At 40.8% G+C, this 23,832-nt stretch overlaps 2 protein-coding genes across 4 annotated transcripts in view; one reads left to right on the forward strand and one right to left on the reverse strand.

Annotated features, from left to right (window-relative positions):
- col9a2 (procollagen, type IX, alpha 2) overlaps positions 1-3,732 on the reverse strand; it is a 17,274-nt gene extending 13,542 nt beyond the window's left edge. Inside the window, exons 1-4 of the mRNA XM_035529246.1 lie at positions 3,677-3,732; positions 2,712-2,982; positions 1,266-1,340; positions 110-145 (exon numbers count right to left, since the gene is read on the reverse strand). Of these exons, the coding sequence (XP_035385139.1) occupies positions 110-145; positions 1,266-1,340; positions 2,712-2,783 (183 nt within the window). The 5' untranslated portion in view covers positions 2,784-2,982; positions 3,677-3,732. The remainder of the gene's footprint in view (positions 1-109; positions 146-1,265; positions 1,341-2,711; positions 2,983-3,676) is intronic.
- smap2 (small ArfGAP2) lies at positions 3,573-17,448 on the forward strand. Of its 3 annotated transcripts, none has more exons than XR_003410636.2 (11): positions 3,573-4,027; positions 11,727-11,860; positions 12,298-12,383; positions 12,483-12,561; positions 12,658-12,717; positions 12,802-12,877; positions 12,994-13,109; positions 13,262-13,463; positions 13,885-14,180; positions 14,343-14,533; positions 14,656-17,448. XR_003410636.2 is itself a non-coding variant. In XM_027010138.2 (11 exons), exons 4-11 carry the CDS (start codon positions 12,310-12,312, stop codon positions 14,466-14,468), a joined length of 1,029 nt encoding a protein of 342 aa, XP_026865939.2. In that variant the 5' UTR covers positions 3,958-4,027; positions 5,566-5,640; positions 11,727-11,860; positions 12,298-12,309; the 3' UTR covers positions 14,469-17,448. The 3 variants fall into 3 exon arrangements, 2 of the variants coding, with proteins under 2 accessions (XP_026865938.2, XP_026865939.2); XM_027010138.2 differs by adding an exon at positions 5,566-5,640 and having other exon boundaries at positions 3,958-4,027; positions 14,343-17,448; XM_027010137.2 differs by having other exon boundaries at positions 14,343-17,448.
- Positions 17,449-23,832: the final 6,384 nt, after the last annotated feature.

Consider the following 23,832-nt stretch of genomic DNA (forward strand, 5'->3'; position numbering starts at 1 on the left):
TATGTAGACTCTTGCTGGGAGGACAATATTGCTCATATTCTAACAAAAAGAGTTATTAAAAGAGCCCTTACAGAAATGGTATAAACAGTTATCTTAGACAGTGACTCACAGGTGGTCCAGAAGGGCCAGGAGGTCCCTTTTCACCCTGACAAAATGAATTAAAAAGAGTTATTATTATTATTATTATTATTATTATTATTATTATTATTATTATTATTATTATTGTAGTTGTTATTATTATTGTAGATTAATATGTGCCAGATTTGAAATCTCAAACCTACAGTTCTCAACCACAATTCATTAGTTGTGGGAGAAAATCCACATTCCTAAATCCAAGTTATCTCGACTGTAAACTTTAAATTCATTAGAATGCAATACTACCTATCAGAAGTATCAGATTGAAGATACCTGCTATTGTAAAAATATAAACAGGTCTTCTGATTAACTGTAAACCATACCATAGTACAATTAATTTAATGAGTTTTAATATCTGATGAACCAGTAATAAATAATGAATAATACAGGGGTATTATATCATTCAAAAATGAAGATCAGTTAGGTATTATATAATGTATAACTGAAGAACAATTTTTCTTTTCTTTCTTTAATGATTCTCTTTTTTTTTTTTTGAGGGCAAGCATTTTTATCGTGACTCTGATGTCAGTTAATGTCATTTTGATTTCCTGAAAAGCAAGAGTGTTTTGTTGTCATGTGCGCATGCTTTCTCATTTTAGGGGCTGAGTGAATCGTCGCACAAATATGCTCCACCCTAACACAGACCTCTCTAGGTATGCATTTGGTCTTATCAAGGGCATCACTTGGATGTCTCAGTTCCCAAATGCAATGATCCATTAATATAAAGTCATAAAATATTATATTCATTACCAATTTTCCTTATATCCTATCATATAGCGAGAATGATAATTTTACAGCACACCTCGTAATTAATGGTACAGTAAGACCATTGCTAATCATGAGGTCACTTTTATATGTTAGATTGCATTTCTTTAAAGTCTAAGTACACGTCCACTAGCTATCAAACTGCGTGACTCTCAGTATGAGTGAAAATATCTCTAATCGTTCTAAATAGTTCTATCTAGTGCTGCGTAATAACAGGACTCTATTGTATGCGTTTTCATTTCAAGCGCCCTCTGCCGATAAAACTGTAGCATTGCTGATGGCCTCACTCCACCAGTAACTGAGTACACAATGACTATCTTTGTACGTTGAAGCTTGTGGCACCACAGTGCGGCATCAGTACTCACATCAATGCCGTCGGCTCCGGGAATTCCCGAAGGGCCTGGAGGACCGGCTGGGCCCTGTGGTCCAGGTGGACCACTCTGAAATTAAGGCCAGCAAAATAGACATTTGGTTTCCCAGTCTTAATCAGGTTTCATAATCCTGATACACAAATAGTATTACTGTGTGTACATGTTTTAACTATATAGGCATATAAATGTACACTTTCTCTTTCAAATGTTTTCTGATGGTAAATTTTCACATGTAACAGAAGCAGAGAAAGAGGTTTATATGGAGTTTCTAATAATAGTATATGAAAACTACAGTAGAATAATTCAGTATAATTAATCCAGATAGACAAAATTTTCTTGACATAACAATATGACCATATCTAGTGTAATATCAACAATATCTGAATAATTAGTATTCACAATAAATAATTTACCATGTATTACATCTATAATGCAGTCAAGTTTTAGCAAAGCAGTTTAGTTTTAGGCAAGTATTTGTGTAAAAACCTCTGCTTGAAAATACATCATTTAATACTATTAATAACCTGCTGTTGCAAAACATGTTTTGTTCAACTGATTGACAGATCCTAGTAAAGCAGTGCAATGTGCAGATCAAGCTTGGCTGGATTAAGAGGCTGGGTATGTTTACTGAGGCTCTCTTTCTACCTCCTCGGTTTATTATCAGATACCCAAGTACAATGACAACAATGACCCGATGTGTTTCCACCACAACAGAACCTTTCATGCGATGCTGCAACAAAAACCTGTTATGTTTCATAATGTTCAACTTCAGTTTCGGTTTTCCATGTTTCACCCAGGTGTGAATCTGCTGCATGTACATTTAGGTTAGACCTTTTCCCCGATGTTTGAATAGCAACCGTTGACAGAACGTTTGAAAGGGGCCCTTGTGGAACATGCATGTGTTTGTGTGCGTGTGTGTGTGTTTTGTGTGTGTGTCTATTATCCTCACTCAACTATCACATTCCTTCTGCTTCTAGGCCACATCCTTCTTCTCATTTCACGCAATACTATTATACTAGTACATTTAGACCACTTATCCCACTATTTAGTATACTAGTACATTTAGACCACTTATCCCATATTGTACTATTTTCAGTTAAACAATCAATCAGTTAATAAAACAAGAAATGTTCAGATTATACCTAAAGGGAAGTGTAGTCCAAATGAATATATTGCTGAAATTGACAGTGTGATCTTTAAATGAGAATGACTCCAATCCTGTCTTACAGCTGCCATCAGAGCAGCTACTGAATATCCCAGTCTGCACTGCCTTTTAGTGATTCTGACAATAGCAGAGTGCTGTTTTAACTGAGCACAATTACGATATGAACTGCGGTGCCAGGCTCTCTCCCTGCCCTCTGTTTATTCCCCTCCAGTCTCAGAGCACCTAGACAATCCAGTAGTAATAGTGCAGAAAACAGAACTCCCAACTTCACTCACCACTTGAGCCAGAGCCAGGCATAGCATCTCCAGGAGGGCCAAGCTTCTGAGGACCGTAAAGCGTCCAGCCATGGTGAAGGGTTATGTCTGGCTCCTCTCTCCTTCAGATACTCCACTCCCAGGGTCTATGGTTCACCTTGCTTTGCCTTTCCACTCCTTTCCTGGCCTCTTAGCCCCAGACAGAAGGGTTCCGGGCAAGGAGAAAGGTGTGTGTATTCGTGGGCGAGTACTTGGTGACCTGAAAGGAAGACAAAAACTCCACTGCAGGGAGCTGAGAGGAGGGATGAGAGGTGTAACCAAACTGTAGAGCCAGCCCCTGAGATCTCAACAAGCTCCGACCCCAATACTCTGAGAACCGGGTAGACCTGAGGACCCCTCACCCACAGAGGGGTGGAGCATCAATCTTATTATCATTCTCATTCATGTGAAACAGTCAGCTTAACTTTGGCAAGTTAATTGGATTCAGTTATTATTTTGGACTATACCGGTATAATTAAATACTATCTATAAACGTTGTCATCTCAACTGTTCTAGCACGGTGTGCATGTCATCCTCTTTCATATTGTATTGTATTAATCACCAAAGGTGGACGCGGAACATGCACTGCAACTTCTGTCCACCAGGGGGCACGACCGATTAACGCAGATATGTTGCGGTTTTATTAAATAATAAAAGTAACACACACAAAAAAATGTTAGCTACTAGTTGCTAGGTTTGGTTTTGGGTGACTTTTTAATTTTACATAATTTTGCAAGGAGTTCGTTTCAAACAACGCAACACCATATTGGTGAATTTTGAACAGCAGCTCCGAGTGACAGCGGAAACAGGAAATCTGTGGTCATCTGTGTAGGAGAACGCGGCAGTACGAGAGCAGTCGGCGTGTCGTAATGCGTGGTTTTCTAATAGTGTAGTGAATACCAAGGACCGGCCGATATAAATGTGTGTAATGTCGTGCTGATATTTACAGTATCAGCTGTTTGGGAACGACCCTGGTGGTTTACTGACGAGCCACATATCGTTGGTTGTTGGTTTTTTTTTGTTGTTTGTTTGTTTTTTGTTCCTTCTAATTTAGCTCCGTTAAATTAGCTTGCGTTACTTCCCAGCCGGTTGAATCGTCCGCTGCACTCGCCAAGAGCCAGCCACGTCTCACACCTGATACTGAAGACAGGACGCGGACATTAACAGATTCGCAGAAGAGTTGGAGAAATTCAGAATGACGGGCAAATCAGTCAAAGATGTGGACCGATATCAAACTGTCCTCAACTCCTTGCTCGCTCTGGAGGAAAACAAGTTTTGTGCGGATTGTCGAGCCAAAGGTAAGTCTATTTCATGGAGCCTCGTGGTTAATGGCAGTAGCTAACGTTAATATAACTGGGAAATTTAACTCTACTACCACACGTGACGTGGTTTAGATAGCTGGATCCGTTAAGTTGGTTAAATTAAACGAAACGTGGATATTTCTATAAAAAACAAAGAAACTATGAAACAACTAAAGGTGCTGCCGGGATCTGATGAAGGAAGAAATGGGACCTAATCTTTCCTGTGCAGGTGCATGGCTTGGTTTGCTAACCTAAGTAGCGTTTGCAGTGACGTCACTAACCAGCACAGGAAGTATTCGGGTAATCGTGCATGCACCAAAAAAGGCAGTAAGTTTTTTTTGTTTGTTTGTTTGTTTTGTTTTGTTTTGATATACATACACACACACACACACACACACACGTGTTTAGGCTATACTTATATTGCACTATGAAATAACACACTAGAGCACTAAGATAATCATATAGGATTTCTAGCCAGATTTGTTTTATACTAACGGAGCATGCATAATCAGTGACGTTGTGACGTGCCGTGATATATGAGCACATTCTGTCCATTTGCTGTGGAGTAGCATTGCTGTACTACTAATTCTTTTAGCCGCTAGCAAAAGGACCAAATACGTAGAATAAACCACGCCCAAACGTATTAACCACCCAACACGTCTGAGCTCAGACTCGCATGATCTGTCATGCATCAGATGCAAATGGCTTGCGTGCCTGCTACTCTGGCCTGGGGATGTCATGCCCTGTGCTGACTGAGTCTGGAACATTAGGTGTGCAAAACTCTCATGAACCTGTCATGACCACTGGCTTTTCTGGGCTTTCAGAGTACCAAGGCAGTACCAGGCCTAGCTACACAAGCAGAGGCCCTTGGATAAGCCATTTGGGCCGTTTCACTTGGAATCTCAGTAAGCCCCAGCCAGCATAACTGATGCAGTGACATCGGAATTCAGAATAGTTTTATTGCAGAATTGAGGAGAGTTGAATGCTGATTGGTTCATTGTCTGCAATTCATCAGATCATTCACAGAACATTAACCGTGAGCTGAATGGTCATCTTCTGTTCCTGTTGGAGTGTTCATCTAATGTTGCAGTAGTGATGGGGGGGGGGAAAGATAAATGCATACACACACCAAAGTCCTTCCAGAAATGGTAGAAAGTTCTGAAGCAGTACAGATCAAAGCAAAGGGAAAATACTGCACTCTTGCCTTTCATGTGTTGTAGTGCTGCCAGTTATGAAACACTTCGACCTGGTCCCACTTAATAGGATTAAATGACAAAACATTGCAGTCAGGTAAAGTTTGTTAGACTGGTCATGTATATAAATAACTATTCTGTACATGTACAATATAAACATGCATGGAAAAAAATGAAATATGCATGAATGTTAATTGCTAAGCCCATCTCTTCATCTGGATCGCAGTATATGATAGAAATTTGGTGGTATTGGACAATGTACCAGGCATGCAGACAACAGAATTTGCGCTCATGCCCAAGTTCACCATGGCTATGGTTATTTTTTCTACATGTGAGCTGCAGGTGAAGATGTCTAAATCAGTGAGGTTTTCTGGGCTGTGTCTGAAAGAAACCTTGCAGTAGCACTGTTTCTGCAAGGTAAGTTGATTTGTATAGTACATTTCAAACACAGTAGCAATTCAAAGTGACAATTTACACATTTTCTCTGATTGTTACTATAGCATCTCCTCACTCTTAAAACCTGATTAACAAGTCATGTTCTCTGTGTGTGTGTGTGTGTGTGTGTGTGTGTGTGTGTGTGTGTGTGTGTGTGTGTGTGGTGTTACGCTGTGAAATGGCGATGCCATTCATTTTCATCTGTGTACCACACTTTTTTCATACCATCTTGTTTGCATAAGAGGTAGACGGCAATAAAATTTGCCAGAACGACTTTAGCCTTTGGTCTGTCTGAGAGGCGAGGGGCTTCGTTGTCTATGCATATATGGTCAGCTAATGGTTGAAGTGATCAAATCGAAACATTCAAAAGTGATCTGATTTGAACCTTTTGAGAGATTTAGCCAAAGGTAGGCACAAACGGTATGGTTATTGTGGACATGGCCTTGACCAGACTGGAGGAAACAATTACACTTAGGATTGCAGAGCTTCTCTGTGTGCAGTCCAGGATTACATGGAGACCTGCACTGGTGCTGAACTAGTCTCATTGGTTATGAATGTATTCCACTCAGAAGAGCACAGCATGCTAGCTCCTTTGACGTAAGCATGCATAGTTGTGCTTTAGCTAAGCTTTTATTGTCTCAGATCTATTTGAAATGCTGTTCCTGTTCCTACCTTCTTCCCCTTTTGCTGGTTCTCAGCAATGAGGCAGTGCGGTGGTGGCAGTGGAGGTGTGCGTGTATGTGTTTGTGTCTGTCTGTATGTGCTCTCATATACTGGAACTGAAACAGAGATGGTGTTAAAAAAAAAAAAAAGGAAGTAGTTTTGCAATTGACCTTTGCTGCTAGAACACCTCAGCAGTGAGTCCCATTTGCATTCTCTTGTTCCATGGTTGTCATGGAGATATCACCCTGCAGGCTGAGGAGTGAGCGGAGGATGTAATGAGGATGAGGAGGGACAGTGCTGCCTGCATCGATTCTTTGCTCCTCTCTCTAGCTGAATGAATCCTACTGTATAAGTGTGTTCATGCGTGCGTGCAGATGTGCATAAGCGAAGTGTTTTCTCATTGCAGGCCTGCTAGGCCTCACTAGAGAAGACTAGTGGAGATGATGTTAGCATGCCACAGCAGTAACCTGCTAAAGACCCAGTCAAAAACTACAGGATCCATAGCTCTGAAGGACTGCCACTGTTGATTGATGTTGCAACAAAGATGAGACCACTGGTGGTGTTCAGATGTCACAGATGTGCCAGAGATTAGTAGCAATCACGGGCTAATCATGGGCTCGACTCTGGTTGCAGGTCCATATGTTTTCCTTGTGGGCGATAACTAGGCAGCCTATGTTTACATAATTTACACACTTCTTTATCTTCAGTGTTTGTGGGGGTGTGTGGGGGTGTGTGGGTGTGTGTGGGGGTGTGCTAAATAAAGTGTAAAGTCCATCTGCTCTGTGGATGCATGCTCAGTCTGTTCTAGGTCATTTTCTATCCTCTGGTTATTTCCAGGTTGGAGAAGCCCTTTGGCAGAAAGTGAAGCAAGCAGTTGTCAGAATTTCAGTATGAGGATTCCTCAGCTCAGTTTGAGTAACTGGGTCTTCAGTCATAACTCCCTCGTGTTTCCTTCTCCAGATTGCGAAGCCGGGGGATTTTCAGGCTCACATGGCTGTGCACACAGTGTCCTGCTGTGTCTTCTAGAATGTGCATTAATGTGTATTACAGGCAGGTGTGCTGTGTGCCTGCTTGTGTTTCTGAGGAATTAGGTTTTTGCAACCTTGTGGAATAGTGAACCTGGAAAATTGGACCATATGTGGATTTTTTTTTTTCCTTCTTAGTAACATGACTGTTTATTTAAACTCTTTCTGTGTGTGTGTACATGTTTAAGAAGGTCACTGTTTGTTCAGTACAAACATCTGTCATAACAGGTGAAGGAAGAAAAACTTGTGTACTCCCATTTGTTTATTCATTATTTACCCTCTTTTTTAAACCATCTTCTCTCCTCTTTCAAGTTCTTATTTGTTCACGTAGGATATTGTGGCACCTTGGTGTTCAAATACCAGTGATCAGACATTTGTAAAAATCTTGAGTATCATGATGGTGGTACATGGCAATTCTCTGTGCCCCACTCACCAGCCCTACAGCTTTATCTGCCGACTAACCCTACAGGCTGCCATCCTCAGTGAGTTATCACTTCTGGGCATTTCTGTGAAAGTACATGGCAAGAACATAAGCACTTCCTGTCAGAACAGGGGAAGCATGTTTACTTAATTGCTCAAGATAACTGCACTATGTGGAAAGATCCAAAGTTCCCAGGTTTTGCAGGTTTTGTACTCTTACTCTTAAGATTTGCTAATGATTTCACATGGCATTTAGTATTACTGACAGCTCTTAATTGTTTGTGCTCATTGTTACATGCCCACCTGTAGGTTCTGGTCTAGGTGAGGAAGTGAACAACTAGTACACTAGCTGGAAACCAGCACACCCGTACGGATGGAAAACACTGGAAAGTATCCCATACCCAATATACAACACCACAACTCAACATGATATATAAAAACAAATGAAACCCAACAAAGGTGCTAGCCAGAAAAGAGAACTCGGACAGTACCTATGCAAAGAAAAGAATAAACATCACACTAACGTAGTCTGTAATATAGCTCACTGATCTAGTCCTGTTGTAATAAAATAAAAATAACTACCTGACTATGCTATGCTAAACGAAACAAAAAATAAAGGGGTGGCACCTGCCCTCTTACCTAGGGTGTCTAGACATAGCACACTAACCTATGTGATACACAATGTAGGTGAGCGCACTGGCTAACCTCAGTCCAAGTAGACACCGCTTTGAGCAACCAACACACACAAAAAAAAAAACACGTGTGACTGTACAGTCTGCTGACAACCCTGAATTGTTATCCAAAAATGTTACCTAAGCTCAGCCCAAAACAGAAGTCAAATCAGAAGTCAAATCAGAAGTTATCAATATGAGGTTCCACCCAGTTGTCTTCATTTTGCACATAGCAATTGGTAGATCGGCGATGTGTTGATACTGACTCCTGGGACTCAACCTGCGATGAATCTGACAGATTGACAATTGCCCCTGTTGTTCAAGGAGTGCTCCAGTGATTTGTCTTTGGACCTTTTCTTTTCATTTTCTATATTTCTCCTCTAGGCCAGATATTCATAATTATGGCCTTAAATTTCACTGCTATGCTGATGTCGTTCAGATTTATAATAGTACTACTTCCCTGACAGCTTCTGCCTAGGATTTGAGCTCATGTGTTACAGATTTAAAACTCTGTCTGCACAATAACTACTAGAAACTCAGTTCTGAAGTTTTACTAATAGGGACCAAATTGCTACTTTTCTGTTTCTGAAACCTCATTGATGATGTTGAAGGTGTTATTACTATCAGGTGAGCACAAGTCTTCAAAAACCTGGATTGTCTCTCCGACTCACTTTTTGAGACTCATATCAAATCACTCACCAAAACTGCATCTTATCATCTGCACAACAATGCACACTTTCACACTGCTCAGCAATAATAAAAAAAAGTCTTTTTTTTTTTAATGGTCTTCCTGCTAAATTGATCAATTGTCTTCAGTACATCCAACACTCAGCAGATAGTCTTTACATCTACCAAGCGTACTGCACACATCACCGTCATCCTTCAGAAGCTGCACCAGCTCCCCATTATCTCCTGGATAAAGTACCAAAATCCTTCCAACCTTCAAAGCTCTTTGTGATCTTACTCCTACCTGTGTCTGTGAGCTTATTCGTACTGTCGCTTTCACACCCTTTGATCCTGCAGCTCTGGTCTTCTTACTGTTCCACAAATTCGACTGACCACCATGGGTGGCAGATCCTTCAGTGCTGCTATTCCTAAACTTTGAAACTGTCACAATCTCTCCATAACTGTTCTCCTGTCTTCCTTTTAAATATGAACTGGGAATATTTCCTCTTTGCTGCTCTTTATCCTTCCTTGTTTTTGTTTTTTTTTGGGGGGGTTTCCCTTCAATGTAAAGTATGCTTGGGTTTGTGAAACTATATAAATTAAACGTTGTTGTTGTTCTTCTTCTTCTTGTTCTTCTTCTTGTTCTTCTTCTTCTTCTTCTTCTTCTTCTTCTTAGTAGTAGTAGTAGTAGTATTCTTATTACTATTAGTAATATTTGAAAGTCTGCGGTTGCAGCACCAAACCCCACCCCTGTCAGCTGCAGTTATTCCTGGTGGCCTATTGAAAATTCTAAGTTTAGAATCTACTTTTTGTCATGAAGCTGAGGGGAAAACATGTTCCCAAAGGTGCTGGATTCCTAACGCTATGCTATTACTGGCATTTTCACTAATAGAGTCCACATGTTGCTAATTAGCATGGCATGTTGAGTCCTGTGGCAGAGCTCTGTGGAGGGCTGGAGTTCAGCAGCACAGAAGCACATGAGTCAGCCTGGGAGCTGCTGGACTCCAGCAAGAGAGTCCGCTTGGAAGCTGCCCGGGCTCCAGCGTAGGAGGTGATCAGAAGCTCATGCAGTCTGTCACACATCCGCCTGCCGCAGTCAGCCTTCCTCCGATCTAACTAACACGTGACCTCGCAATGGCTGCTAGGTGTGCCATCATCTCCCAGCCAGCTGACATGGTTCGGTAAGGCCACACAGGCAGGCAGGGGTCAGAGATGGAGAAGTGCAGGGGGAAAAGGAACGGGATCAAGAGAGGAGTACAGTAACAGCCTGTCAGGTCTCTCTGGGGCTGAACTTTGCCAGCCGTGTGAAACGCATTGGAAATACACTGTTCCATTGGAAATAATCTCCACCATCTCGTGTTAACAGCATGATCAAAGATCTGAAAACGACCAAAAAGGCCATGCAGGCAGAAGGTTAAGCTACAGCAACCAGCCATTGTCACAGTACACAAGTAGAAAACAGCAGGTGTTCATGGACTCAGCCTGCTTAGTTTAGCATGTTGTAGACTTGTACTATATTTGTCAGTAACTCTTCACACTGAGAAACTAAAGACACTTATACCATGGGTGTTGAGTGCATGCATGGCTGATTTTAAATATGAAACAAAACCTGTATGGTTGTCATTTTGCTTAGGAATAAATTGAGTTTTTTTTTGTTTTGTAAGAGAAAAGAGGATCTGAATCAGTTTAATTAGTATTTAAATGTGTATTTCCAGTTTGTATTGTACAAGTTTCAGTTCTGAAATGAAGTAATCACTACTCGTTATGCAGACCCAATGTGCTTGGCACATGCTGCAGGGACCAACAGAAATGTTGCCACAACAGTACTTTGTGACATCACCCATTATGAGGCAGAGCACTATGCTCTTTCTGTCAAAGCAGAACATAAGATAGGGGTGCCACCTAATGGACACTATTGTTACTGCACCATCATGGTCTAAGAGTTTATTAGACCCTTCTCAGAAAAGGCAATTCACCGTGAAGACCTCTCACTTCTTGGTAGAGCGGATTTACATAACATGTCTCATGAGGGCCAAAGAAAAAGAAGGGGGAATACTGATCATTATTCTTTCAGCTAGTGTCCGCAGAAACCCTTCGGTAGACAGATGCGCTCTGTATGGCCTACGCAAACCTGCGGGCTCCTGTCTGACTCACGGCTCACTCTGGCGTGGGCTGGATGAAGTAATGTAGGGAGAGAGTAGAGCATGATGGCTCACAAGCCTGTGAAGTCATTCAGCTCACTGTGTCATGTATACTGTCATGTGAGAGGAGGAGTTGAGCACGTGCTAAACAATCCAAACAGTCTTCCCCTCTCCTGCATTTGTCAGGCTTTCTCACTATGTTCTCCGTACATGCCAATATGCTGGGGTGTACAACAAAGCACTACTATCAACTAATCAATCAACCAAACCAACCCAGGCTACCGATATTATTTTAAAGTGTTACTCTTGTCTTCCTGTTTGTAAAAACACTCTGATGGAACATTCTCCCTTTTGAGTGGTAGAATCATCTGAGTGCGAGTTATCTTGCATTGCCTGTGAACAGAAAGAATCCCTTTATCACTTTATTTTTGTCTCATTTATCTTTTCTTGTGCACCCTCTTCTACCCTTAACCCTTTCTTAGGCCCCAGATGGGCATCCTGGAATTTGGGAATCTTCATCTGTATCCGTTGTGCAGGAATCCACCGGAATCTTGGTGTACACATATCCCGGGTCAAATCCGTCAACCTGGATGAATGGACCCAGGAACAAATTCAGGTCTTTATATATTTGTGTTGGGCTTGAACTACAGTTGTGTTCATAAATGTACACACCCTGGCAGAATTTGTGATTTTTTTTGATAGTTTTTCAGAAAATAATAATGATAATACAACAACTTTTAAAAAGGGCGATTTTAAAAAGGGCAAAAACAGTTGTTTGATAATAAATGGCTTGACCCAACCACTAAACATGAATGAAAGAAAAGTTGTTGTATTCTCATTATTATTCTCATTATAATTATTAAAAAACATCAAAAAATCACAAATTCTGCCAGGGTATGTAAACTTATGAGTACAACTGTAGATGTGGGTGTTCCGACAGTGTTGGGCAACATGGGACCTTTTTTGTGTCATTTCTTCCTTTAAATATTTAGAATCAAATTTGAAGAACATGCTAATTTGTGGATGTTCTAGAATGATTTTGTCTGTGTTTAGAGCGTGCAGGAAATGGGCAATGCCAAGGCAAGGCGTCTTTATGAGGCCTTTTTACCAGAGTGCTTCCAGAGGCCAGAGACAGACCAGTATCCTTCTCCAATGGTTCTTTACTCTCCCTTGCTGAAACACACAGCCCAACCCTTGTTTTTTTAGTGCTGCTATTTTCTTTAAATGCTTTTGCGTAGATCGGCTGAGGGCTTTATCCGGGACAAGTATGAAAAGAAAAAATACATGGACAAGTGCATTGACATCCAGGCTTTCAGAGTGAGTTTGTTGCCATCATCAGAGAAAGGGAAAAAACACACCTTTTTCTGAATGTTATTTTAAAATATTAAGGGCTATCTCCTCTATCAATTACAGAAGGAGAAGGGGGAGACTGTAACAAAAGAGGCGCCTGTTGTTTTTGAGAAAATGAAGCTGGTTAGTTTTTTTGTGGAAAAACATATCAAACATGCTGTTCAATGGGGATTATGCGTTGACCTAACATGTCTCTTTGTCTTATAGAAGAGGGAGGAGCCTCAGCAATTCAAGAACAGCCCAAAGAAACAGTCCCAGTCAGTAAATGACCTTTTAGGACTAGGTAACATCCTGACATTCACCCATATTCATCCCATGCAAAAAAGCAGCAGCATGACCAGTTTTTACAGTTGTGGCTACAGGTAGCTGGCCAAGTGTGAATCTAAATGTCATTGGCAGATGCCCCTGCTCCTCTGGCTGCTGTAGCCAGTGGGAAGGCCACCCCTGAGCAGAGCCCTGCATTGGATTTGTTCAGCTCCCTGCAGGCTGCTAGCTCGACTTCTGCCCGGAACACAGTAAGAATTCTGCTTTCTTAACTTAATGGCCAGCAGCTGGCCTTGAGGCACTTCCCCAAGGTTTTACCTTGTAAGAAGACTTCATTAAATGATACAGGAAGAAGCTGATGTAGTATAATGTGGAATAATGGCATTCTGTTTTCCTGCTGTAGCCTGGCTCTGGGTCAGGCTCCTCCTCTGGTTCCTCCTCCAGCTCCATGCCAAAAGGGCGCGTGGCAGCATCAGTGCCAGAGAACCTCAGCCTCTTTCTGGACCCACCCACCAAAAATGAGGAAAGCAGCAAGAAGTTGTCGAAAGACTCCATCCTGTCCCTGTACAGTAGTGTAACACCGCAGACAAATATAGCTGCTCACGGTAAGTTAGAATGAGCATTTTACCTTTATCTAGAATGACGTATTCAGCCAAAATGCTGAATAGACAGCTGTTAAAGAAAAGTACAATATGCCTCCCTGCCTTGCCTTTCTCAGTAGTTGTGTAGTACTGCATCATTTTAAACCTTGTGTACTACTCTGCAATTTCATATATATATATATATATATATATATATATATATATATATATATATATATATATATATATATAGATATATATATATATATATATAAATCACACACACAGACACAGTGTACTGTATTAAAATATGTTGAGGTCATCAAAATCAAAAACACAAAAAAACAGGTCCGTTGGACAGAGGATATCACCTGTGCGGTGTACTTCACAGCAATTGTGTCGGTGTGTATATATATGTGGGTGCCTGTGTGTGTGTGATCTGCAGCTGGACTGTACGTGGGAGCAACTCCTATGGGCTATGCCCCTGCACCTGGATACGGCCAATACCAGGCTCTGGCCGCCCAGCAGGGCATGATGGGGACTGTGATGGCCCCACAGATGACCATGCTGGGGCAGGCGGGAGTGATGGCACAGCCGGCAGTGGCCCCCGCTCCATACATGGCAGGGGTACCGGGGGGCATGATGGGGTTGCAGGGGGGCATGATGGGGGGCATGGGGGCCCTACCTCAGCAGCCCTATGGAGTACAACAGGCCCAGCAAATGCAATGGAATATCACACAGGTGAGAGCAGTCCTGCTGATTACCACTACATAGTGCACACCTTGTACTGAAATATAGCATGCAGACAGTGAGGTCACCATTGTTTTTAAGGTAGTTGTGTGTCGACTTTAGATGGAAATTACTTACCATAATGAGGTTGTACCTTCCTGTGTCCCCTCTCAGATGACTCAACACATGGCGGGTATGAACTTTTATGGAGCCAACGGCATGATGGGATACGGGCAGCCCATGGGAGGGACGGCGGATCCTGGCACCAATCATATGCTTGGCTCGCATGTGTGGAAGTGAGAGCACATCAGGAGGATGTGGTGTTACAGTGGGTGGACTCCAGCGCACTGCAGTAAACCACACAAGTGAATGATCTGTGCACACTCTTCTCCAGATATTCACAGAGTTGTCACCTGTGAACAGGGAATGTATTTATAATTAGGGCAACAAACTTACGAGGAAGAGTTTCTACCTCCCCTGTTTTCAGAGCCATTTTCCTGCCTGGAGACCCAGAGATGATGTGGCTGGTGTACAGCACCTCTGTCCCCTCCACTATGGCAGCCTGCTGCACCGGGTCTTGCCATGGTCGTCAGCTACCCTCTTCCAGCCTCCGCTGTCACCTCCGCTCACTTCCATTACATACAACAAAGTCTGATTGCATGTGGGTTGGGAAAATGTACCTCAGTCATTGGGTTATGTTTTCAGAATTTGGAACAGCTTTGGACCTGTTGATGTCCACTTTCTTTCATTATAGCTGTTGTCTTTTTGTAACGCATCAATTAATGCTACACATTTATAAACACATATAAACATGCATGCACTGATTGTCAACCTACATGCATAAGGTGAAACGGATTGTCTGTTAAGCAACGAGACACCATTGAAAACCATCTAGGTTTTTCTGCCTTGCATAATGTGTTACTGCTGTTTCAGTCTGGAGCAGTGCTCCAGTCGATCGCTGCTCTACCCCTTGCTGTGGCTGCTGAAGTTTAGAAGAGAGGTGTACATTATATGGACCCTCTCTCCCCATGTGACCCAGGGGTCTGCTGGCCAGCTGTAGTGTGTCTACACTCTGCTTGTCTTGTCCTCACATGCTCTCAGCTCAGGAGTTTCACAGGTAGGCAGGGAAAGATGACAGCTCGCACATCAAGCTGATATGATTAGCTCTAATGAGAGATGTTTGTGTCTTAGCCAAAGATTTTCAGTAAATGAGTTAGCCAAACAATCCTGGATTTAAATGTCTGCAGAAAAAGATATTACATGCTCAACAAGCTGTTAATTAGTCCTGTGATGTACTTATCTGATTGTATCTGATCCAGATTCACCTCAAATACCACTTCTGATTGTATAAACTGAGCACTGTCTTTTCCTTCACTGTGGGTGGTTCAGTGGTGCTTTCTAACTGTTGAGGGTCAGACTTCTTAGGTGACTAACTGCAGGGTTTTAATAGATCAACTGTACCTCTGCTTCAGTCTGTATGGAAACTAAATGAATCTCTTACTTACCATCTCTCCTTCAGACAGTAGCCTTCTGCAGTTTTATTTTAGGTTCGTCAGAGTTGGCATTCTAATAGCAGACTCTGGAGTAGACGGGCTCCTTTATTAAGCATTCCAGACTCCTCTGAACTTGTTCACGTGCATGTGGTGCCATGTGTAGCTATAGACATGTCTGCCTTGTGACAGTATGTACAAGCTAATGGGTTATGAAGGGCATACAAGCATGGTAAACAAAGCAGACTGCTGTAAAGCAATGCTACTCTAAATGGATTTAGCAATTTGATTAGTTTGTACTTTGACAAAAGCAGATGCTCAGTCACATAAGTCATTGCTCTCTCTCTCTCGCTCGCTCGCTCACTCGCTCGCTCTCTCTGTCTCTATTGCTCGTCGTCTGTGACTGATTTGTGAATACATACCACTGCCCCTAGTGGCTGAGGGTCAGGACATTAAGAATGAAATGTGCAAAGTTGCTGAATGTTTTCTGCTGTATATTTGTGTTAACTGCTGTTAAATATGCTGCAATTTCCCCCTTTTTGCATTCATTTTTTACCATAAAATAGGAATAAACTTTAATGTACACACATTCCAAGTTAATTATTTAGACATTGTACATAATGTTTATATGTCTTCTTGAATATTTACTTCCTCAGAATCACTGGTATAACATATTAATGAAGAAGCATGCATGCGTGTGATGGTATAGTCAGAGATATGAACCAATAATATTGCAGTTTGGAGGAGAAGCACTTCAGAATGTTAAGTCATTCCATGAGAAAAGTATTTTTGCACAAATTGTCCTATTTCTGATTGGCTTTGTTTTCTGTCAGGCCAAGCCCTAAGCAGGCACCACTGAATGTTGAAAGTATTTGTCTCTAGCAGGATAAAAGGGTACTAGGGTTGATCAGCTTAGAGGAAGAAGGGTTCCTGGGTGGTCTTAATATTTCTGACAGTTTAAAGTCGCTTTACCTTGCAGTGACAATTTACTCAGCTTCAGCACTTATTATTTTTATTAATACATAAAGCAATATTGCAAAAAAGTGTATAAGTGGAGGATGCTAGCCTGTTTAAAATCTTTTTAGTGTATAATTGACTGTTTGTCTCATCAGCCATTTGCAAGAAACAACTCTGTAAGAAAAAGCAACAACTTCAAATGTCATCCATACTCTACACTGTTTGTACTGCATTATTGATGTATTCTGCAAATGTAGACTGAATGTCATTAAACACATGTGCACAGCACAAAGCCCAGCAGTCTGATATGCGTTAGACTTTAATGCTAAGTAAAAAGATTAAGAAAGGTTTTCATTGGTGCATAACTGCAGATTGATGATTCATTCCCCATTTTCCAAAAAACATTCTTCAAAGAAGCTACCTAAATGTTTCTGAGCAGTGGGTGACCACATGTACATGGCCTCATGCTGGAGCAGACAAGTTTGACTAAGGTGTGGTCTTGTTCCCTTTGGTAAAATTGGTGCTAAAGCGTGGTCAGCCCATATGACTTGAACTAAGGAGTTGATGTTGGAATATTTCTGTTTTCTTGGAATTGCCAGTATCAAAGTGAATCAAAAAGGGAGCATTTATAATCCTTAATGTCAAAGTATTATTACTATTATTATTATGATGACATGGTTCACAGTTATCAATACATGCATTTGTGGATTATTTATAATCTGTAGCTAATGCTTAATTATGTCTGCTTTGTTTTGATATGTTTTAGGATATTGAAAATGTGTATATAACAAAGACTCGAAGCAAACCGAGTAATAAATATCTTTTATCTGCAATGCTTGGATTTTTGTTGATTTTATTGTGATACTTAAGTCAGTGCCTTCAATCCGACTGCTCATCCTTGTGTTGTCACACAAGTTATAATGAATTAAATAAACCACATTTCACATTTGAAAGAATCCTCATAAGTAGCTGACTGGTTTTTTGGGGGGGTTTTTTTTTTAAGAAAATCTCTGACATGTTATGAAAAACTGATAGAGGTAGTATACTTGTTTATTTATTGTTTTTTATTGGTTGATTATAAACTGGCAATTAGAGATTTTTTCATACCTGAAATAGTATTTGTCCATATGTCTTATGTAAAACATTTTACTAGAGATTCCTAATTTGTTTCTTAACTGCTTATGATAGATAGAAACGTGCTTATATTCGGATCTAATTAATGCAGTGTAAAGTACACCTGCACTTGTGAGAGATTAGTATCTTAGAAATGTGTCGTTATGAACAGAGCATTGCCACTGTAGTCCACTAGAGACCCTCATACAAATCTACAGCAAAGACAGCCTGACAAAATCACATTGGGATGTGCATAAGGGGTCCAGTTTAACATACTCTTGTTTTAGTTCCCTTTTAAAATTCAGACTGGTTTTAAAATCACCTTTTTTTTCATGTGTTAAATTTAAACATTTTTCAAAACCAAAATGTCCTGTTAATGATGAGCTTTCAGTGAGCTTCAGCATAGGCTGCTATAGTCAACTCTATCCACACCCATAAAGCATATCTATAAAACGATTCAAACAGTACATTTGGATCTATCCACTAGCTGTATTTACTAAACCAATACGTTTTGAACACGTTTTCCTTTACAGTGCAATGTAACTGTTTGAGCTGGTCCCCTTAAAAGCCGTTTATACCAGCCTAAATTCAACCATAGCCGATCGAAGGTATTTTTCATTTGTCTTAAACCAATTTGTCTTAAATTAATTCTCTTTAATTATTGTTTTTTTTTGTTTTTTTTTTAGTTCGTAATATAATTTGGCCACCAGATGGCAATCTAGCTCCAAGAGCAAGAAAATGGGAAGAACTTTTAGAGCATTGCCTACTGTACTTTTAAAAAGATGAATGCCTATTTTTCTACGTAAAATTTTAACAAAGCATCTCCTTTGTAATAAACGAGCCGCACTACTTGCTGTAATAAAATACCATAAATCCAATGTCTGTATTTTAATTAATACGTATTTCAATTTAACACGCAGAGTACAGACATATAATTAGGCTATTTGTTGAAATTTAAGAACGAACCCCTCACCCATCATAGTAATAAACACTGGAAAATTCCTATAATAGTTTATGAAAATATTTTTTTGAAACATTAAACGTTGAGAAATTCTAATGACACAAAATCTTATTTCACATTTCGCCCCTCAGTATTTTTGAAAGGGAAAATAACATAGTTGGCTCTGTTTCAGGATAATCGGCTTTGAAGAAAAAGTACATTATTTTAATCTTAACCTCCCGCTTCGCATTGAAGTGCAGACAAAAAGGTAAAACTGTCTTTTAAAAATCACACCAGGAAGAAGAAAGCTGCATGTAATCCTGTGTCCTGTCCCTCTTACTTGTGCTGCTATTGTTCTATTCAGTGCCAATTTCCAAGCAATTTAATCCTCTTAGGGGGAAAAAAGCTTCTTGTATGCTTTACGTACTATTAAGCATAGCAATCTTGTTGATTAAAATAAATGTCTTTTTTTTTCTTTACATTCCCTTCATTATTGTTGAATAACACTAACGTTTAATCCCCGGTGGTGTCTCGTGCCCCTCAGAACAACAAAAAAAAAAATCCAGTCACGTAAAATAGGCCTGTACAGCATCACCAGATCCCCACCAGAACTCAAGTAATATGTGAAACAATGGCAAAACTAGCCGGATATTTTTCAACATGTGATAAAGTTGATACTATTTAATTACGGCGAGGGGGGGGGGGGGGGGGGGGGGGTACTGTTCAGGAGACAGTAGCCGTTTGAGTGGGCACCCTTGACAGACTCAGACCGAGCGTATCGACCGGTGCCACCCGTAGTCCCACAGGCATGTTGTCACGCCTGGACACGCGGATCTGCGGTCAGTGTCTGGAGCTGCGCTCACCTGTACTGATCATTTCCCGCGCTCCTGCGGGAGTGCCCATTGTTACGCTCTGTGTTCGAGTGAATGCCTCGAATGGTACAATGATCAAGCGAAAAATAATCAACTGGCCTTTGTTTTCAGTCAGCCTCTTCTATAGACGGAAATAAACGTATGGTAATGAAGCCTTATCGTGGACAGTTCAGATGCGAGTGTGATGGGCTCTGCCTGTCTGTCAGCCACCAGCACCCAGCAGAAGCTTCACGCATACGCTGAGTTGCCAACTGTCTGTGGTCCAGGACATCCTAATGCTCAGAGCTTAACTCCCCCTCCCGTCCTCTCGCTCCTCCCGACAGACGGCCGGTGCTGTAGATCAGTCGCGTTGCCTCACCGCTGCGGGGCCGCTACTCGAATGATAGGCGAGAACGGGGAGAGAGGGCGCCATTGTCTCCATTTTGTGACAAAACTGTTTCATCCGCTGAATGCATGTGTTGCCTTTCATTGTGCAGCTTTAATCAGGCCGCAAGACGAGTCGTCCAGCGGGGAGAGCTCCTCCGCTTCTGTCTGCATGCACATTCACGATGAAGCACCTCACTTGTGTCAGGTCAGCCAACCAATAGTTTACCTTTTTTTTTTTTTTTGTTAAATGACTCTCAAGCACACATGCACGCCAAGCTTTTTAGACTAGCAACAGCCACAACAACAACGACAACAAAACGACAGTTTGATATTTCTATTAGGATATGTGGGCTACTACTGGTTTTAAACTATTTAAGATTATGTTTCGAATAGATTAAAATCTAAATATGTAAAAATACGAACCAAACATTTCCCCAATTTCCCATAATTTCTCAGAGTCTAAAACCTCACTCAGGATCATCCACATCATAAACATGTTTATTGTTTGGTTTTTTTTGGTGTGTATGTGTTTGTTTGTTTGTTTGTTTGTTTGTTGTTGTTGTTGGTTTGTTTAATTTACTTTTATGTTTCATATGTACAGTTTTGTATTTATTTGGTTCAATATTGCAGTTCTTTTTTCTGAATTAGACTCTGAATATTAGCCTCTGAATTAGACTCTGATTTTAATTTAGTTAATACATGCCACATACCTGTTTGTATATAGTACATGTTTTCTTTTGTTTTTAGTATAAACATATGATAAATATTAAAGATCTCCTTTAACCATTAATACCTGCCCCCAAGACCACTAATATGGTGTCCAGTTATGTTTAAGGACCTGCACTCTGCCTGACCTTTCTGTGTATGTGAAAGAGAAAGCAGTTCTGAACCTGAAAGAGGAACTCATTTAAATGAACTGGCCCAAGTGAAGATTACATTGCTGGATATATGTCTGACATGTCCTCTCTCTCTCTCTCTCTCTCTCTCTCTCTCTCTCTCTCTCTCTCTCTCTCTCTCTCTCTCTCTCTCTCTCTCTCTCTCTCTCTCTCGCTCTCTGAGTCAGAGAGAATCCGCTAAAGATAAAGATGAGAAAACGCAAGGAAATTACGCCTTGAGTGCTCTCACCAAGGGCAGTCTTGCTCAGGTGAGAGAGAGAGAAAGAGAGAGAGAGAGAGAGAAATGACCTCAGTCAGCTACTCAGCCCTATCTGTGTGAAGCAGGCCATGATAGTTAAACACAGGCTCTTCCTCAAACTATGACTTTAAATCCTAACCTTGTATATACTGAAATGACCATGATATGAATTGCGATGGTCATCTATTTGAACCTATTATGTAATTAATAACAAACTCAGCTACTGTGATCACATAAAACAGAATAATTGTACAGCGTTTATCTATATAAAAGAAAAAAAAGGATGTGCATAGAAATTTAGTACCGATTAGTCAAGCAGATGCTTTGCTGTTTAATTGGTGAACCTGATTTTATTTGGAACCACTTAGCCAGTTCCCACTCTTTTATAACTGTTGGTTAAATAAAGTATTTTGAAATCAAAGGAATATAGACTGGAAGAGAGTTGGCAATATGCTCTGGAAGTCTGCTATAAACCTGTGTTTTAAGAGCAGAGGTTAGTATGCTGACACATGGACTAATAGGCCTGTGCTTCAATTAGGCATCCACAAGTACTGATATCAGCAAGACACACCAAAGGTGTAATATGACTGAACTCTCACTGCAGTTATGTGGGCAATTGGTGGAAGTCCTGCAGTGCAAATGGCTCCTCATTTTGCTCATCTCACTTTAACTCTGCTTGCACCCCACTGTCCCAGTGCAGCAGCAGACCTCTACATGCAGCCCTCAACAGCTGTACCTGGACCAGTGGAGGATGGCTCAGCGGCTGCTGTCACATTCCTACTAATTCCGTGATGAATCGGAGCAATTGTGGGTTTTACGGCCACGGGAATGAGGTCTGTGCATGGGCTGGTCGGGAGGGGGGCCGCCAAGTGCCCATAAACAAAGCTCTCTGTGACAGATCGGCCAATTCAACCCAATACTGCAGTGCCATTACCATCTCTTGTAAAACCACAGATGACCTTTAAATATGTGGCATGCTGGAGATATGGCTGCCATCTGCAAAAAATTATTATAACTTCAGCAGATCTCTTTAAAGAGGATTATTTCATCTTATAGTGTGCTGTCCCACTTAAAAAAAAGTTCCATTGTTTGGAGGGCAGTGAATGAGCTCAGAATGTCAGGACAAAACATGGTATATATGCCATATAGTTGTGAATTATGCTTTTAAGTCTGTTTTTTATCTCTCTCCTCAATTTTACTGGACCTGTTGATGCACATCATTAAACATTATTTTACATATTGAGTTAGTCTTTTTATATGCTCAGTTCCATGTCTTTGCAGCTGACCTTCTGCCAGCTTTATGATGGGCAATATAACAAGCTAGAAATCGCAAGTTATATTTGATCTGCATAAAGCCGGTCCAGAAAAAGCTGATACAAACAGTACCCCTCCAATCCCGGTGTGAGTGTGAACATGGTTAAGTGAGTCACAGGTTTAGAATCCTCCTCACCACACCTCTGTCCTCTGATAACACTTTAGCCGATCCCATAGAGTCAAACACAAAGAGACACAGAAGCGGCACCTCTGTCTCCCCACATCAGCAAACTGGCACATCACACTGACAGAGCTGTGAACGAGCGCCGTGAGCCAATTATAGCCAGCTTGCCTGCAGAGCTACCCGAGAAGGGGAAAACATGGGGAAAAACTTATGGCAGCTTTGCTTGGAACTCTCCCCTCTCCTCTTCATTTCAGCTGCATGCATACACCTAGTTCATTTAGGTTAACAATATTAGTCCTGTGGGCTGGCGGAGGGGGGTACAGTTATAGCAGCCTCAATTCCAGGCGTCTGTATCACCTGGGCACATAGTGACACTTTGGTGAAGTTTGGACAAGGAGAAGGTTTTTTTTTTTTACTCAGTCGACATTGATGAACTTTTCCTTGTTTTGGTCTACAAAACCAGACTTGCTAAATTCAGTTCCAAAGGTAAAAGTCATAGATGTCCTGACACTAATGCAGAACTCAAAACACCATGATTTATCAAAACTATTTAAGAGTTTAGATTGTATCATCCCTAGAGTAAGTACCTACCAGGATTTATACCTAAGAAGATTAGGGTATTTTAAACATGTTGCTTTACTTCAAAGGGACAGCATTAATATCAGTATTTTGTCATAAAAAAACATCCATACATTATTTATAGACTCCTAATCAAAAATCCGGATTCGGCCCTGACCTGAAGTGCATTCATATACAGAGTGTTTTGAAGGTATCATTTCAGTGAGTCCAATAGACATGGTTTTCTTAGTTCCTAAATTCACTATGGTGATTTTTGATGATTTCCAATTCATTGCACGAGTAACCTAGCCTCCTGCCCTCCACATCATTGCATTAGTGACTCATTGATAAGAAATGATTGGTTAAAACATAAACTCCTTTCTTTATTAAGATTTAAAAATAAAAAAGTAAATAAAAATAATTAAGTTCAACTAATTCCCAAGTTTATGGGTATTCGACTAAGTAAATGTATACATTTGAGAATAAGAGAGGAATTTCAAAAGAACTACAATTGTTTTTAAATTGGAATCATATTACTCTGGGAAAATGTGTCCTTTGCAGATATTTCCATGCTTCTCTTACCTGTAACTCTGGCACGTCAACTTGGACAATCACATAAAAGCCAAAAAGTTGTTTATTGTGAACAGACTTTAAGTTGGTGGAGTTTGATTTACTTCAGAATTGTTGAGGATTTGGTTGAAACTACAATGCAGGTTTATGAACAGGTTTATGAATGCTGAATGAATACTATAAAAAAAGCACTTTGCATTTGATTGACTAGATTGGCTAGTTGTTG

This window comes from Electrophorus electricus, chromosome 8 (assembly GCF_013358815.1).
Source record: "Electrophorus electricus isolate fEleEle1 chromosome 8, fEleEle1.pri, whole genome shotgun sequence".
NCBI lineage: Eukaryota > Metazoa > Chordata > Actinopteri > Gymnotiformes > Gymnotidae > Electrophorus > Electrophorus electricus.

Excerpts from the sequence above, each read along its gene's own strand:
- smap2 (XM_027010137.2), top strand. The coding sequence starts at position 3,925 with ATGACGGGCAAATCAGTCAAAGATGTGGACCGATATCAAACTGTCCTC. Across the intron at positions 4,028-11,726 it reads TGCGGATTGTCGAGCCAAAG|GCCCCAGATGGGCATCCTGG; the intron begins GTAAGTCTATTT and ends ACCCTTTCTTAG. Across the intron at positions 13,110-13,261 it reads CGACTTCTGCCCGGAACACA|CCTGGCTCTGGGTCAGGCTC; the intron begins GTAAGAATTCTG and ends TTCCTGCTGTAG.